Source organism: Phycodurus eques, chromosome 13 (assembly GCF_024500275.1).
Source record: "Phycodurus eques isolate BA_2022a chromosome 13, UOR_Pequ_1.1, whole genome shotgun sequence".
NCBI lineage: Eukaryota > Metazoa > Chordata > Actinopteri > Syngnathiformes > Syngnathidae > Phycodurus > Phycodurus eques.
In genome coordinates this window covers 12,538,192-12,552,122 of record NC_084537.1, presented here as the reverse complement: position 1 = coordinate 12,552,122, position 13,931 = coordinate 12,538,192, and the positions used below count along the sequence as shown (strand labels likewise).

Here is a 13,931-nt window from a genome sequence, read left to right as displayed (position 1 = left end):
AGACCTCTACACATCGTGAAAGCCTCCTTTGCACATCCATCCATCAGTTTTCCGTACCGCTTTATCCTCACTAGGGTCGCGGGCGTGCTGGAGCCTATCCCAGCTATCTTTGGGCGAGAGGCGGGGTACACCCTGAACTGGTCGCCAGCCAATCGCAGGGCACATATAAAAAAAAGTGCTATGAAGTGGTACAACTCAAGTGTGTGTGAACGTTTGTGTACAATACATCTTCCATCTGACATGTAGATCTTTGTCAGGCATCCCTGTAGTGCCTCATTAGCTTCTTAGTCGCTCCTTGACCCCTTTTCCTTATCAGACCATGAGCTATCCACAGAGATGACACCAGTCGCTTGACGTGACTTTCACTTAACTCCCTCCCTCCTCCACTCATTTCTTAACCACTCATGCTCTTCATCTCTAATGTGCCTGCTCTTTCAGTCAGTTATCATCCCGTGACTGTCACTGTTCATTCTCTGAATAACGATCTCTTGGCTTTCCTTATCCATCTTCACTGTGAATCTCTCTCCTTAAATTCTCTTGATTTTGTCGCTTTTTCTTGTCCTATTATTCAGTCCTCTTTTTGTCAAGATGCAGCTTTCATCAAAGCTTTATCAAAGATAGCCAGTGAGAGCCCTTATCTTCACTTCTTAGCCTATCTCCAGTATTATCTTTTGTCATCTTTTTTCTTCCCTTCTCTCACATTTCTCGCAGTTTTCTCACTTGTCTACAAATTCTCTGCATTATAATCGCCACCATTCACCAATGTCATCATTTTAAAAAAACCTGACCACACTGAGCTAACATCCATGCATGCTGCTGGAGCAGCGGGAACTTCAATCTGAAAGCAGTGAAAAGAAAAGTATGTTCTTTATTCTACATCCCAGTTGGAAGTGTGACCGGGGCTTTGTGGTGTAGCTTCAGTACAACAAATCACACGTCTAGAACACAGCCACAGAGATCAGCTGCAATGATTGCAGGGTCTGTGCAACAAGCCAAATACCTGGAAAATCAAATTAAAATTAAAAAAAAAAAAAAAAAATTATATTTATATAAAATTTATATAAAAGCTGCGTCTTACGTTATTGAGCAAAATGGCTGGAGGACGATATTAGAAGTAGATGAGTATCACCGCAAACAAACTGTGGTTCAATTAATAGTTTTGACAGGAGTGTCAATTAAGGCCAATTATTTTTTTCTTTTTTGTATTGTTTTGTTGTTATGACTGAGTGCAGCGGAAGAAAATAGAACTGCAACTAACGATTATCTTAATAATCAATTAATCAGTCGATTATTTTTTCCGATGAATCAATGAATTAATCATTTATTTCCATCCCTTTCTCCCAAAACAGGACATTATTTCAAACTGACAGTGCAGAAAATGCACAAACATAAATTGATTATGATTCAGATAATGGTTTGGTCCGTAAAGTGTCAGAAAATAGGCAACAATGTTTATCATTGTTTTCCAACGTAAAAGCAGATGTTTGCAAATCTCTTCTTTTGATTAAACACAAAGATAATCAGTGTGCAATATTTACTATTGAGAGGCTGAAATTCCAACGATTCGGACAATTTCAGGTTAAATAATGTCTTTAAATGATTAAATGATTAATATAAATAGTTGTCGAGTAATCTGATACTTGATTAGTTCTCGATTAATCAATTAATTGTTGCACCTCTAGAAGAAACTCTTTTCCCCTCAATATTTCGCTACATGGACAACTAATGTATCAAATAATGATAAAGTTGTAATAAGAACCTCTAATGCAGAACACGATCCATTTGCTGGTGTAACTTCTATTTGTTCAGAACTATTTTTCCCGTAGGTAATAACTGAAATAGATCAAATATCTGTTCAAGAGTCAAACTGTGACCATCTTATTTATAAAAGAAATGACAGTCTTCCCACTTGAAGCTTATTTCACCTACAGCGGTTTGAACTTTGAAGTAGAGTGCTATTGTTCCTAAAAATGCACGTTGAATTCAGAATTTTAGAACATTTAGCTTTACAGGTTCCACTGGTGAGACTTTTTATTTCTTCAACATCTTTTTCCAGCACATATCAGGTGTACAATTTAGTGCAATATGTTATATCAATTCTATCTCTTTGAAATTTCTTTTGTGGAACAAATTTGACAATGTTGGTGGATAGTTTTAGTTTGCATTTGCAACATCAGCATATGCCTGTTCGTACATGGACTTGTACCCTAATCGTGGAGACTTCCAAGCCATCTGCGTATCAACTCATTTGCTTGACCTCCTGAGGAAGGCAAGCAACATCCACACTGAATTTAAAACAAAAGTGTAATTCTGGTGGCCTTCATGTAAACAAGCTGGGGATGAGTGAATATGTGAGGTGAACTGGAGGCTGAAGCCTTCTCTTTTCTGACTGACCTGTATGAGTTTATGCATTTCAGACTAAACAGTAGTGAAGAGGAAGAGAGGTCAGAATTTCAGGCAGATTATAAGAAAGTGAGTCACTTTTCATTGATAGATTCACAGGAAAGAGAGACGTCAATTAGCATGTAGAGGATGAAACTGGCCTTGTCAGAGAAAGACTGGAATTAGTGTCTTTATGCCAGAGATGCCACATACTGAGAACATGGCATAACCACGTAAACTGTAAATAGGTTAGAAACTCACAAACCCTAAATTATGAAATTACCATGTGGACTTAATCACATTATTGAAGGCATTGTATTGGACTGTACGTACTGTACACCTTAATTTCACTTTATACTTGTGACTAGGTGTCGAACCAATTAATCGAGGAATCTACCACTCCGCAATGACGGCTAGAGCTTGAAGTCGATGAATCTCCAGTTACGTATTTTGGCATTAACAACATGGACAGCTCGCTGAAAGCAACAGGTGGTAGATCTGAGGAGTAAACTAGCAAAGGTGGCTCAAACGTGTGGAAATACAGTATTTTATTAAAAATTAAACTGGTAGCATGGTGGCAGTCACTGGCAAAAAAACGCAAGTCTAGCTTCAAATGTAACAAAAGTAAAAGTGCTACGCATGCCCAATTTGAAAAGGCACCTGCTAATGCTAGCAGATGAAGAGCCTAAATCCTCAAGTCAGATGTCAATTATCAAATTTCTCAACGGCCTCCTAGGATGGAAATGCGGAGAATATACTGTGCTGTTCGATGTACTGTCGATCAACAACCTCTTTATTGTGAAAATGAACCGTGAGTGTCAGCCGTAACTACCCCCAAGTCATCATTCCTGCAAATGCACACCGGCCTGCTCCTTCCAGTTCCCCCACCCCATGACTCACGCAATCACAAATCCCACTCAGACACCCTCATTGCCTCACAAGACAGTCGGAATTTAAAGAACTCTGGCAAAAATCCACGTAACACCTGCAGTAGCAGAGTCGATATAATACACTATTGCTAAGCATTCCCGCCTCCTGCGATTTTATTTAATTAATTATTATCGTACTGTAGTGAATAGCAACCTGCAGTTGTGTTACATGAACTGGAGTTACCTATACAATTTTTGACTGTCTGCAAGGCAGTGAAGGTGTCTGAATGTCATTGGATGAGTGTGTAGGGTGGCTGCATTCAGAGACGGTGGGAAACAAATCCATGGGTAGAGTGAGCTTGTAAGGCTAACAGTTGCACGGATAGCGAGTTGACAACTTCAAAAATATAAATGTCATCGGTTAGTTGACGTCGACTCGACTATCATCACCTTAGCGTTGAATACAAAAAAATCATTCATTCATTCGACCCCTACTTGTGACAGTACAGCTGTGAGTTACAAGAGTTTAAGACAAAATAATTATAAAATAGAAAGTTCTGGGCTGAAGGGTATATTTATAAAAAAAAAAATAAAAAAAAAAAAAAAAAAAAAAAAAAAGTTATGCATGGAATATTGTTTAATCAATTAACATAATATAATTGATTTTGGTGTTATTGGTGAAAAAGGTCTAGTTAGGTGATTGCTATTCATATTGTCATAATGGCTCATGGATGTGAATGTTGCCTAGTTTCACTCCTTGCTTCGTCTAACTCACATTGCATTCTATTTTCGCACTTGTAAAGAACATCAGTGCCCACTACTCCTCTTTATCCTACTTTTTTTTTTTACAGCAGAAACTCTCCCCTATCACTTTTTCAACTCAACTTCCTGTTTCTATTCTCTCCCCGGTTTGCCACAGAATTGATTTGTTCTCTCCAGTGTTCTGAAAAAGAAGCTTATGAACGTGTTATAGAAACCTGGCAAACACCAGGAAAGAAATTGATGTTGCAGTGTGGTGAAATGTGAGGCTCGAGTACAAAGAGAAGCTGAAGATGCACATTACGGTGCCAAATCTAAGACAGCATCCTCCCATTGTAGCAAGCAAGCAAAGCACTGTTAATTGGTACAATTATAGTGACAGTAGGCGAGAGAACATTAAAGAGACACATGCACACACACGTTGGAGACAGGGGCAAATGACAGTGTGCTCCAAAGAAAGTAAATGGGTTACACATGGTGTTGATGTAATGTGGCAACAATTAGGTGAAATATGCGCATCTGCAGTTTGCATCTCACTCAGTGTTTATTTGCATTAGACCTTATTACGCTAACCCGTCTGAACCTGACTGCTTATTCTGCAGCTGGATGTTGTGGCTTTTATGTCACGAATGTTTTCCCGCATGACTGGGTATAATGACAGGCAATGGAGCAGAGAAAAGACACAAGCGAGAGTAAATAGAAGAAATGGCTTCCTTAAAACCTCTTTTTAATACCCCACGGTGGGTTATTTCATTAAAAGCAGCAATTCACAGTAATATGATTATGTACAGTATAAGGATTGCTAAGAAGTTGATAAACATGAACTCACTGGTCCACAATATTAGGTACACAGGGACAATATATTAAGATCCTGCATCAAAGATTCTTCCTTTACTAAGACAATAAAGCTCAGTTTGGTTGACACACAATGTCATTCCTCATTAGGGTTGAGGGTGAGCTGGCTTCTACCCCAGCTGCTTTGGGCGAGACGTGGGGGAAACCCTGGACTGGTCGCCAGTCAATCGCAGGACACACACAAACAAACATTGACACTCACAATACCACCTATACACAATTTAGAGTCTTCAATGAAACTGACATGAAATAAATGCAGAAAGAAGCCTGAGTACCATCAGAAAACCCACGCAAGCATATGGAGAACATGATAACTCGACACAGTAAATGCCAGAGCTGAGAGTTGAACCCGAAACCTCAGAACTGTGAGGCCGGCGTGCTAACAACTCCACCACCATGCTGCCCAGTGGGGTATTTGTTATTGTTTCTTTTTACAGTGAGAGGTGTATAATATTTTGCTCATCTTAATAAGCTATGTGAGAACAATTTCCCTTATTCATCATTATTATTACCTCTACTTGTTGACTGCCATAGAATATGTAGTGCTTTATACTGAGGCGATTTGACATCCATTTTGACTTGAGTTTAAGTTGCCAAATATGGTTCCTTGGCCAACAAGAGCTACTCCACTATATCTTCAAGGGAACTACAGTAGCCGGAAATTAACCAAGTGGTAAAACGGTAAAAGGTCTTCACTCATATTGTGTTTTTTTTCTTTCTACAATTTGACACTCAAAGCACTCTTCAATGTCACCTCATTGACACAATGTTGTCGTGAAGGAAAGTCTACTTACACACTGATGATGCCGCATCAGGTCCAACTGGGTTTCAGTGTCTTGTTCAAAGATGACATGGTCATGAGGGGACTGACCATTTCTGGATGGGTGGGTAAATTCAAACCCAGAACCCGTGCTGGCATCGGGAAAATTTTCCCATGGTTCGAATCGATTTCCCATGGTTCGAAACATTTCACAAAGAAAAGCCCCCAGCTGCGAGGCAGCAATGCTAATAATATCTGGGAATGCCTACGACAAACGCTGAGCATTATATTTGTAAATTTTTTATGCTGTCAATTTGAAATAATGTCCGCTCTTGTTTTTGACTAAAGGGATGGAATTTTAAAAACATATTTTTTCGCAGCCCTAAGATCAAGTCTCTACGAGAACTATATATACCTAATCGAGTGGGCGTATATTCACATAGTAGATGCAATGAGGCCTTAAGACAACAGAAGATTAAAGCAAGTGGAAAAAGGGAGCAATATGATACAGTTTCTGTTGTCTAGCTGACTGCTATTTGCTGCATGACTTGCACATATAATGACGGGTAAGACAGCAATTATGACTCCATTCTCGCCATTTGAGTCATCTGCAGGGCAGACAAGAGACAATTTCAAAGTGATATTGAAAAAAGGCAGGTGCCAGACTCTGATCTTACCTCCTTACTAAAAAGAACAACTGCAGGTTATTTATTCCACCCCTGCATTAAAACACATGATTCATAAATATCTTACTGACAAACTCGGGAGAGCTCTCAGCTGGGAATGTGGTCCAAAACAATGAAGGAAAAGAGAAACCATTCTTCTCAGATTTGGTGGTTCATCTGGACTTCCCCCTCACTTGGATCCAGACCTTTAATACGTCTGGCATTTTGACATCAAGTAATATGTTTCTTTTAGTTGCCATTGCAAATCCCTACCACCATGGAGAACTGTCTGGTATTTCTTCTTGTGACACTAAGCCAAGCAAAACCAGAATATTGGCATGATTGCACATCCACAATGACAAACAATGTTGATACATCGCGTCTTGTAATTGGTGAGGGTAATTTCCCATGGAAATCGGCAACAGCAGCGGTGAAATCAGGCGCCTCGTACATCGATCGACGTGGCCAAAAGCGACTGAACTCTCATGCAGTGCACGGAGTTCGGCAACTAGCTTTTATGAGTAGGCTACTAGCTTTTACGACTATCGGACACTAGTTTTGTTGGATTCAAAATCGAATTGAATCGCGAGTGAACAGCTTTGCAATGTCACAGATCGGGCAATCACAACTGCCATGTCCTATCACGTGAGCTTTCACAACCAAAATATACATATTCAGGCATAAGTGCGATTCAGCCGCCAAGCCATAGCAATACAGTTTATACAGTATATACATATATTGGGCTTAACAATAATAAATAACTATATTTCTATTTTCATATGTACCCGTGGGTAAAAAAGCGAAGCGTGGACAATCTCCGTAATGGGAATGCATGAGTAAAGTCAATGACGAGAATCAACAGCCTCTGAAATATCTACACTCTCTCCTTTTATGTCTCTCCTGTTTCCTCCCTTTGCATTATTATAATATCATGGCAATCCACTTCATCCTTGACAATCGCGACGTTGTTTGTGGTTCAAAGAAAAAAAGCAGTACAGTAGATGTGGACCCTCAAAACATTGTTTCCCGATAAGAACACTGGGGTCACAGTTTTTCTGTTGCAGCGAGTTGGTTTATCCAGTATGTGTGAGGATCAATCACCTGTTGTGGGGGCGAGTCACCGACCATATTTTTTGGGGGTAAGTTCAGTCGCTTTCAAAAATGTTGCCCGGTGTGCAGCGGGCTTCAGAGTCATTGAATTCAGAGCATAATTGTGTTTTAACAAAACATTTACTTGATGCAATGGTTTAAAACTAGACACACAACCCTTTCCATCTTATTCACACCTGTCAGGCTGAGCCTTTTCGAATTGTCACTTCTCCCTACTTTCACCGTGCAAACGTTTCCAACAGTAAAACTTCGTATTACACTTTGAAGTCTAAATGCTTGTAAAACTGACACCCTACCTTGCTTTGTTCCAAGGAGGCCCGTTACACTAATTTACCCTGAAAACCAGCAGATGGTTCTTTTAAAAAAAATCTTTTTTTTTTAATTAAAAAAACTTCACCAGTCAGTGTGTACGCCGCCTGTACTGCAGTAGATTGGCTAGACACCACACAGAACAGTCGGCCAAGTCTTTATCAGGAAGTTAGAACATTCAAGTCTGATGCTGCAATGTGTTTTGGATCTGACTCATGTTTCAGTTGGCCAGCTGCAGTTTCGCAAAAACATCCAGGCTTAGGTCAGGACAGGAGTTGTACATGACCTCTTATCTTTTTTTCAGGGTAGGAAACAGGTTCACATTGTTACCAAAACGGTCCATGGCGACCCATGGGAACAGAGATTCAAATTTTAGGTGATAGGAAATTAAAGGGGAAAATAAGGATAGATTTGTTTAAAAATAAACAGAATTCATCATAATCATCAAGTTAATGAGCTGTTCAATTAATGGTTGACCTACAATTGAAGGAAATTACTAATCTTTTACCACACTGGTTTTCCAATAAAAAGTGTCAATAGCAAATGGATAGCGCTTTGCAGCAAACTGTTTGAGTTGACGTCAAAACTGCACCAGAGATTTGCTGCAGTTATTTCAAATGTGAGGAGCTTCCTCAGCATGATCCATACATACAACAAAATAAGCATTTTATCACGTTTGAGTTGTGTTGCTGACTTACGATCGAGTCCATTGATGTACTTCATGGATATCTCGCAATGGCCCCACACAGCGCTGACAATGGGATGTAGTTTCTTGCCCTTCAACCCTCGGAACGCCACTCCTAAATACTGTCCCTCCACCATGAAGCTCAGCGTGCCTTCATCCATGTCTAGAATGACCAGCAGAGAGTCCGGTAGAGTGAATGCCTCCTCCGGCTCCAGGAAAGAAGGGTAAGATGGAAGTGAGTTATGGGCCCGGTTCTTGCTGTCATGGTAGAGGCGGTTGCGTCCCAGATCCCAGCCCCAGGAGTCACAGTCCGACCCCACCAAGGCAGTGTACCCGACAGAATGTAAAGGAGCTTCAGATGTACCCACCCCGACTACTGCGTGGGTTCCACGCTGCCGGGAGGGCCAGTGAATCCTCCAGACGTGAAGACCCCTCGTGTAACCGACGCGCCCTCTGATGCAGTCCGTGCTCTGAGCGACCGGGTGGCGGTGAAATGTCAACTTATCCTCCTCTTTAATAAAAATGTTCAGCGAACGGTCATCTGCGTTCCACGCGTGACGAAGTTGGGTCTCCAGGCTGGCGCAAGGCATGTCTAGAAGCAGATCCAGCCTTGGAGGTTTCGAGAAATCCGGTCCCCGCAACTCCAGGTGCTGCCTGCGATGAGCAGAGGGCCGGTAGGATGGGGATCCACCACTTTCCCCGCGGCCGTCCACTGATTTAATGCCACCGGATATCTTCTGGCCCATGGCTGATATGGAACAGGTGGCAGAAGAGGGGGTGGGGGTGATGGGGAGGGTGGTGTTCGTGCAGGTGGGTGCTGCCCTGAGCACAGCGCGATGTTACCTCATCAATGCGATGCAGCTGAAGTGAGAATTCCCTACTGAGGTGTGGTACACGTAGATGGAGGAGGAGGAAGCTACGAATGAAAGATGAATGTAATTGGCTTTCATGCCCCAAATGTCTTCAGAAGAAGAGAGATGCTGCAGTCAATCCTGTTGCGAGAGAAACGGAGATAAGCGTTAAATAAAGTCATCTGATTATTTATTTTTTAGTACAACATTACAATGATACAGAGCAGTCCTCCACCAAGACTGAATAGCGCTCAAGTCTAGAAATGTCTATCTATCTACAGTGGTCCTTGAGATGTGAGGGACTTACAAGTTTTTCCAGATACAAGCTGTGATTTGGCTGTTTTTTTTTTTTTTTTTTTGTTTTGTTATTTTGCTTTGACTTGAGCGCAAAAGAGATACAAGCGCTGTGTGGTGCCAGTGAATCAATTCAACTCTCATCACAATAAGCAGCAGTTTGGCAAAAATTGAACATCCATCCATCTTTTTTCTGTACCGCTTCTCCTCACAATTAAGCAAAAATTTGGCTTAAAGGGTTTTAATGCCACTCCCAGTTGAAGTTTACTGTCAAACTAAACAAAACAGAGAATTACATCTTGTGTATTTAAAACATAGAATGGATTCATGACATTTCTATTAATTTCAAGGGGGAAAGGTGATTTGAGATAAGAGTGTTTTAAATTATGTCTTTTCACGGATTGAATTAAACCCATACCTCAAGGCACCACTGTATTTACTAAGGAAAACACCATGTTCTTGATGATCTAAATAATATAATAAAAAAAAGTCCAAATTAAAAAAAGTAGAAGGACAAATGGTGAGTGTTGATGTTTCACAGAATTGATACCAGATTTCTAGTTTGATGGGAATAAAGCTATGAACAGAAGGAACAAACATACACACACTGGCAAAATTACACAAATAACTTCCTCTGACTCATGCTGCATCCTTCCAACAAATCCGCACTGATGCCAGTCCTATCATGCAACTTTCCCAAAAATGTTTCACTTGTGCAATATTACTTAGGATTTTCAAATCGCATATTTTGATTTAAGACATGTAATTTTAATGAATACTGCCTGAGTGTGCAAGAATAACAATAAAACACCCTGGTAAGAATTTATCTGTACTGTTTTAGTGTAACCGTTGAAAAAGTGAAAGGGGTTTACTTTTTGTATTTAATGAAACATTAAGCATAAAACAAGCCCAAATGTATGCATTTTAAATTTTGGTTACCTTTTCATTTAAATATATTTCAAAAGGAGTCAGTGAGGGTTCACTGGTTCACTCGCCTGACTTCCGCACAGGCAGCAAGGGCTCAGCAAATGTTATGGTGAATGGTTGTTTATCTACTCGTGCCATGTGATTGACAATTGACTGGTCCAGGGTGTTGTCTGCCTTTCACCCGAAATAATCTGGGATAGGCTACAGCTCCAGTCTGGACAAGATACAGTATGTGGTACCTACTAAATGGATGGATGGATAGCTTAAATAGAAAGGCTAATCTTTTAAAATACAGTACAGTTATTTAAAAAGGTATTAGCCTATTTAAAATAGTTTGTTTTTCTACCAGCTGAGAAACTATATACTGTAAATTATGCTTAAAGCCTGGCCCAATACCATTTACGGTAAAAGACACAAGGTCAGGTTTAGCAATAAATAAAGAGAAACTTTTCCATGTAGGTTTGGGAGAATACCAACTATGGCAGAGATGCATCATTTTTAAGCACACCATACTACAATGTGGCGGCACGGTGGACGACTGGTTAGAGCGTCTGCCTCACAGTTTTGAGGACCGGTTCAATCCCCGGCCCCGCCTGTGTGGAGTTTGCATGTTCTCCCCGTGCCTGTGTGGGTTTCCTCCCACATCCCAAAAACATGCATGGTAGGTTAATTGACAACTCTAAATTGCCCATAGGTGTGAATGTGCCCTGCGATTGGCTGGCGACCAGTTCAGGGTGTACCCCGCCTCCTTCCCAATGATAGCTGGGATAGGCTCCAGCACGCCCGCGACCCTAGTGAGGAGAAGCGGCTCAGAAAATGGATGGATGGATGGACACTACAATGTAATTTGCATTGAAGCAAGTCAATGACACACTTTTGACATTTGGAAGCTTTAATATTTGAACAGTGTCTATATAGATTATAGTCTATATATAAGTAATGGGAGATTTTCACAATATGGCAAATTAAATGTAGGCTTCAGGAAAAAAAAAAAAACTTTTTCACTGAACTGTTTCACTAAATATTAAAAACACGCTGGACAATTTAATATCTTAGTTTGTACATATACAAGCGCGATTAGTCGAATAGTAGACACAATCAACCACAACAGTGGCTGTGAAAACTATTGTGTTCATTAATCTGTTTGAGTATTTGATGTCAGAATGATGCAGGATGGCGTAGAGAACATCTTCATCTTTATGTGATAACATGCATATAGTAGAGTTAGTTAAACTGACATACTGGTCTCTTCTGGGAACGGCAGCTGGTGCTTATGGTTTCAAGGAAGAGAAAGAGTCACACCTCAGAATAACAGAAGGTGTGAGTGACATAACTCTTGATGGCTGCATGTTTGCGTCATCCACCACAAGACACATGGAGCCCACATTGTATACTAACAAGCCTAGGCATGTGATGTTGAGAGCAATAAAGCAATACAGCATTTCCCAACATTACTGGCTCGTGACGTTCAGCCTGTGCTATAGTTTCTGTTTGTTTTTAATTCATCTACGAGAGTGGCAGAGTCGAATGAAGTGGTGAGATGCCTGGGCCTGAAAATAATGTCCCTCCTTTCAACACACACAAACCACAAAGAAAGGCCTTAGTTTCCAACATGAATAATTTGCAGTAGTATTCTATGGAATATTCTTTTTCAAACAAAGAGTGATTATCAAGTATTTCCAACATAAAGTCAGGCATAACACACAAGCACAATGACATACACTCCACTCTAAAAGTATTAGAACACTGAGGCCCATTCCTTTATTTTTGCTTTACAACGACACCAAGAGATCGACACATCAGCTCTCATTTCCATACATTCACATCCTGATCGGCTACACTATTTACCAAAGTATTTATTTGTAAAGAAATTCTTAGGTGGGCAATTATTGGGCCACACTTCAAATAGAGTAAAGTAAATAAGAATTAATATTTAGTTGTAAATCCTTTGTAATGCGTTTCAAGGATTTCACCTATTGGTGGTGTGCGTTTCGGGGGTTACTGATGATTTTACCTCCACTCTGTTTCACAGAGGAGCTTGCATGTTTGGGCTCAAGAGCAGATACTTTCTACAAACGTTATCCTTTCCATCACTTTGATAAAAGTGAATCTTTGTCTTAATAGTCCATAAAACCTCCCACACGTTTTGAGGCCTGTCCATGTACTTTTTGGCAAATTCAAGCCTGGCCTTTCAATTCTTCCTGCTAATGAATGGTTTGTGTCCTCTGGTGTAGCCTCTGTACTTCGGTTAATGAATATTTCTGCACACAGTAGATTGTGTTACCGTCACTCTTGCCTCTGGAAGTGTCTGCTGGTGTCACGAAGAATTATTTTAGGATCTTTTTTTACAGCTCTCTTAAGCTCCTTTTCCACCACAGGAACTTTTTCAGGAACTTTGCTTTTAACCCTGTTTTTTTGGGAATATCTCCTCCATTTACACAAAAAAATCCCCAGGTAAAAAGGTTCCCCAGCAGCTGATTTGGTTCCTCATCACCAGTATACTGTTTCTAGAAGCCCCCAGAACTTTTGAGGGGCGGGCTGTGCTGATCAATGCTGATTGGTTGAACACAGTCTATTACTCTGACCCTTGAGGTACAGTGGAATTACAAACCGACCAGTTTCTCTCATGAACTGTAGTTGTTTTCCTTAATCTACCTTTGACATTTGTTCTTCTTCTTCAGGACATTCCAAATGGCTGTATTTGCTATGGCCAATGATTGTGCAATGGATCTGATTGGTTTTCAATCTTCTCTCAGCTTTAAAATTGTTTGTTATTCACCCACGGCACGGTGAACAACTGGTTAGCACATCTGCCTCACAGTTCTGAGGACCGGGGTTCAAATCCCGGCCCCGCCTGTGTGGAGTTTGCACGTTCTCCCCATGCCTGCGTGGGTTTTCTCCGGGCACTCCAGTTTCTTTTTCATAAGGTAAGGACTAGAGTCCACACAGTTTGACTGGAAATATATGCACTGTATGTGTATGTAACATGACTAATAAATGGTTCATACACACCTCTGTCTAATTCTGATTCCCTTGGCATTTCCCACGCAAGCTCTTTCTCTTTCCTCATGAATTAGGTCATGGCAACGGGTAGCCAAAACATGTGCCCAAACTCAGTACACCCCCAGCATGAGTGAGTTCAGTGCTAGGACAGGGAGACAGCTGCCTCTGTGTGTGCGTGTGCCTGCATGCACGCGCGTTTCCTAAAGACTGGAAGACGGGTTAAAGGCAGCCGCTGCATGCACCATTCATCACTGCCGAAGTAAACCAACTTGGTGTATGTATGGAGGACAATCCAAAATGACAGGTAGTCATCAAGCAGCATTTGACCTCCGACCCCATGTCGTCACGGTTGTCATTGCACAGGACCCCCCCCCCCCCCCCATGAGGCTGGAGTAGCGCCCGCTGTTGCTGCTGCCACGACTCACAGCAACATGTTTCTGCAATCAGTTTACTTTCGCTACC

General features: G+C 41.0%; 1 protein-coding gene across 3 annotated transcripts in view; it reads right to left on the bottom strand.

The window, feature by feature from the left end:
- Nucleotides 1-13,931, bottom strand: part of spsb4a (splA/ryanodine receptor domain and SOCS box containing 4a) — an 85,017-nt gene that overhangs the window by 26,180 nt on the left and 44,906 nt on the right. For all 3 annotated transcript variants that reach the window (XM_061693919.1, XM_061693920.1, XM_061693921.1), the window contains exon 2: nucleotides 8,408-9,386. In XM_061693919.1, coding sequence (XP_061549903.1) covers nucleotides 8,408-9,140 — 733 coding nt within the window. In that variant the 5' untranslated portion in view covers nucleotides 9,141-9,386. The remainder of the gene's footprint in view (nucleotides 1-8,407; nucleotides 9,387-13,931) is intronic.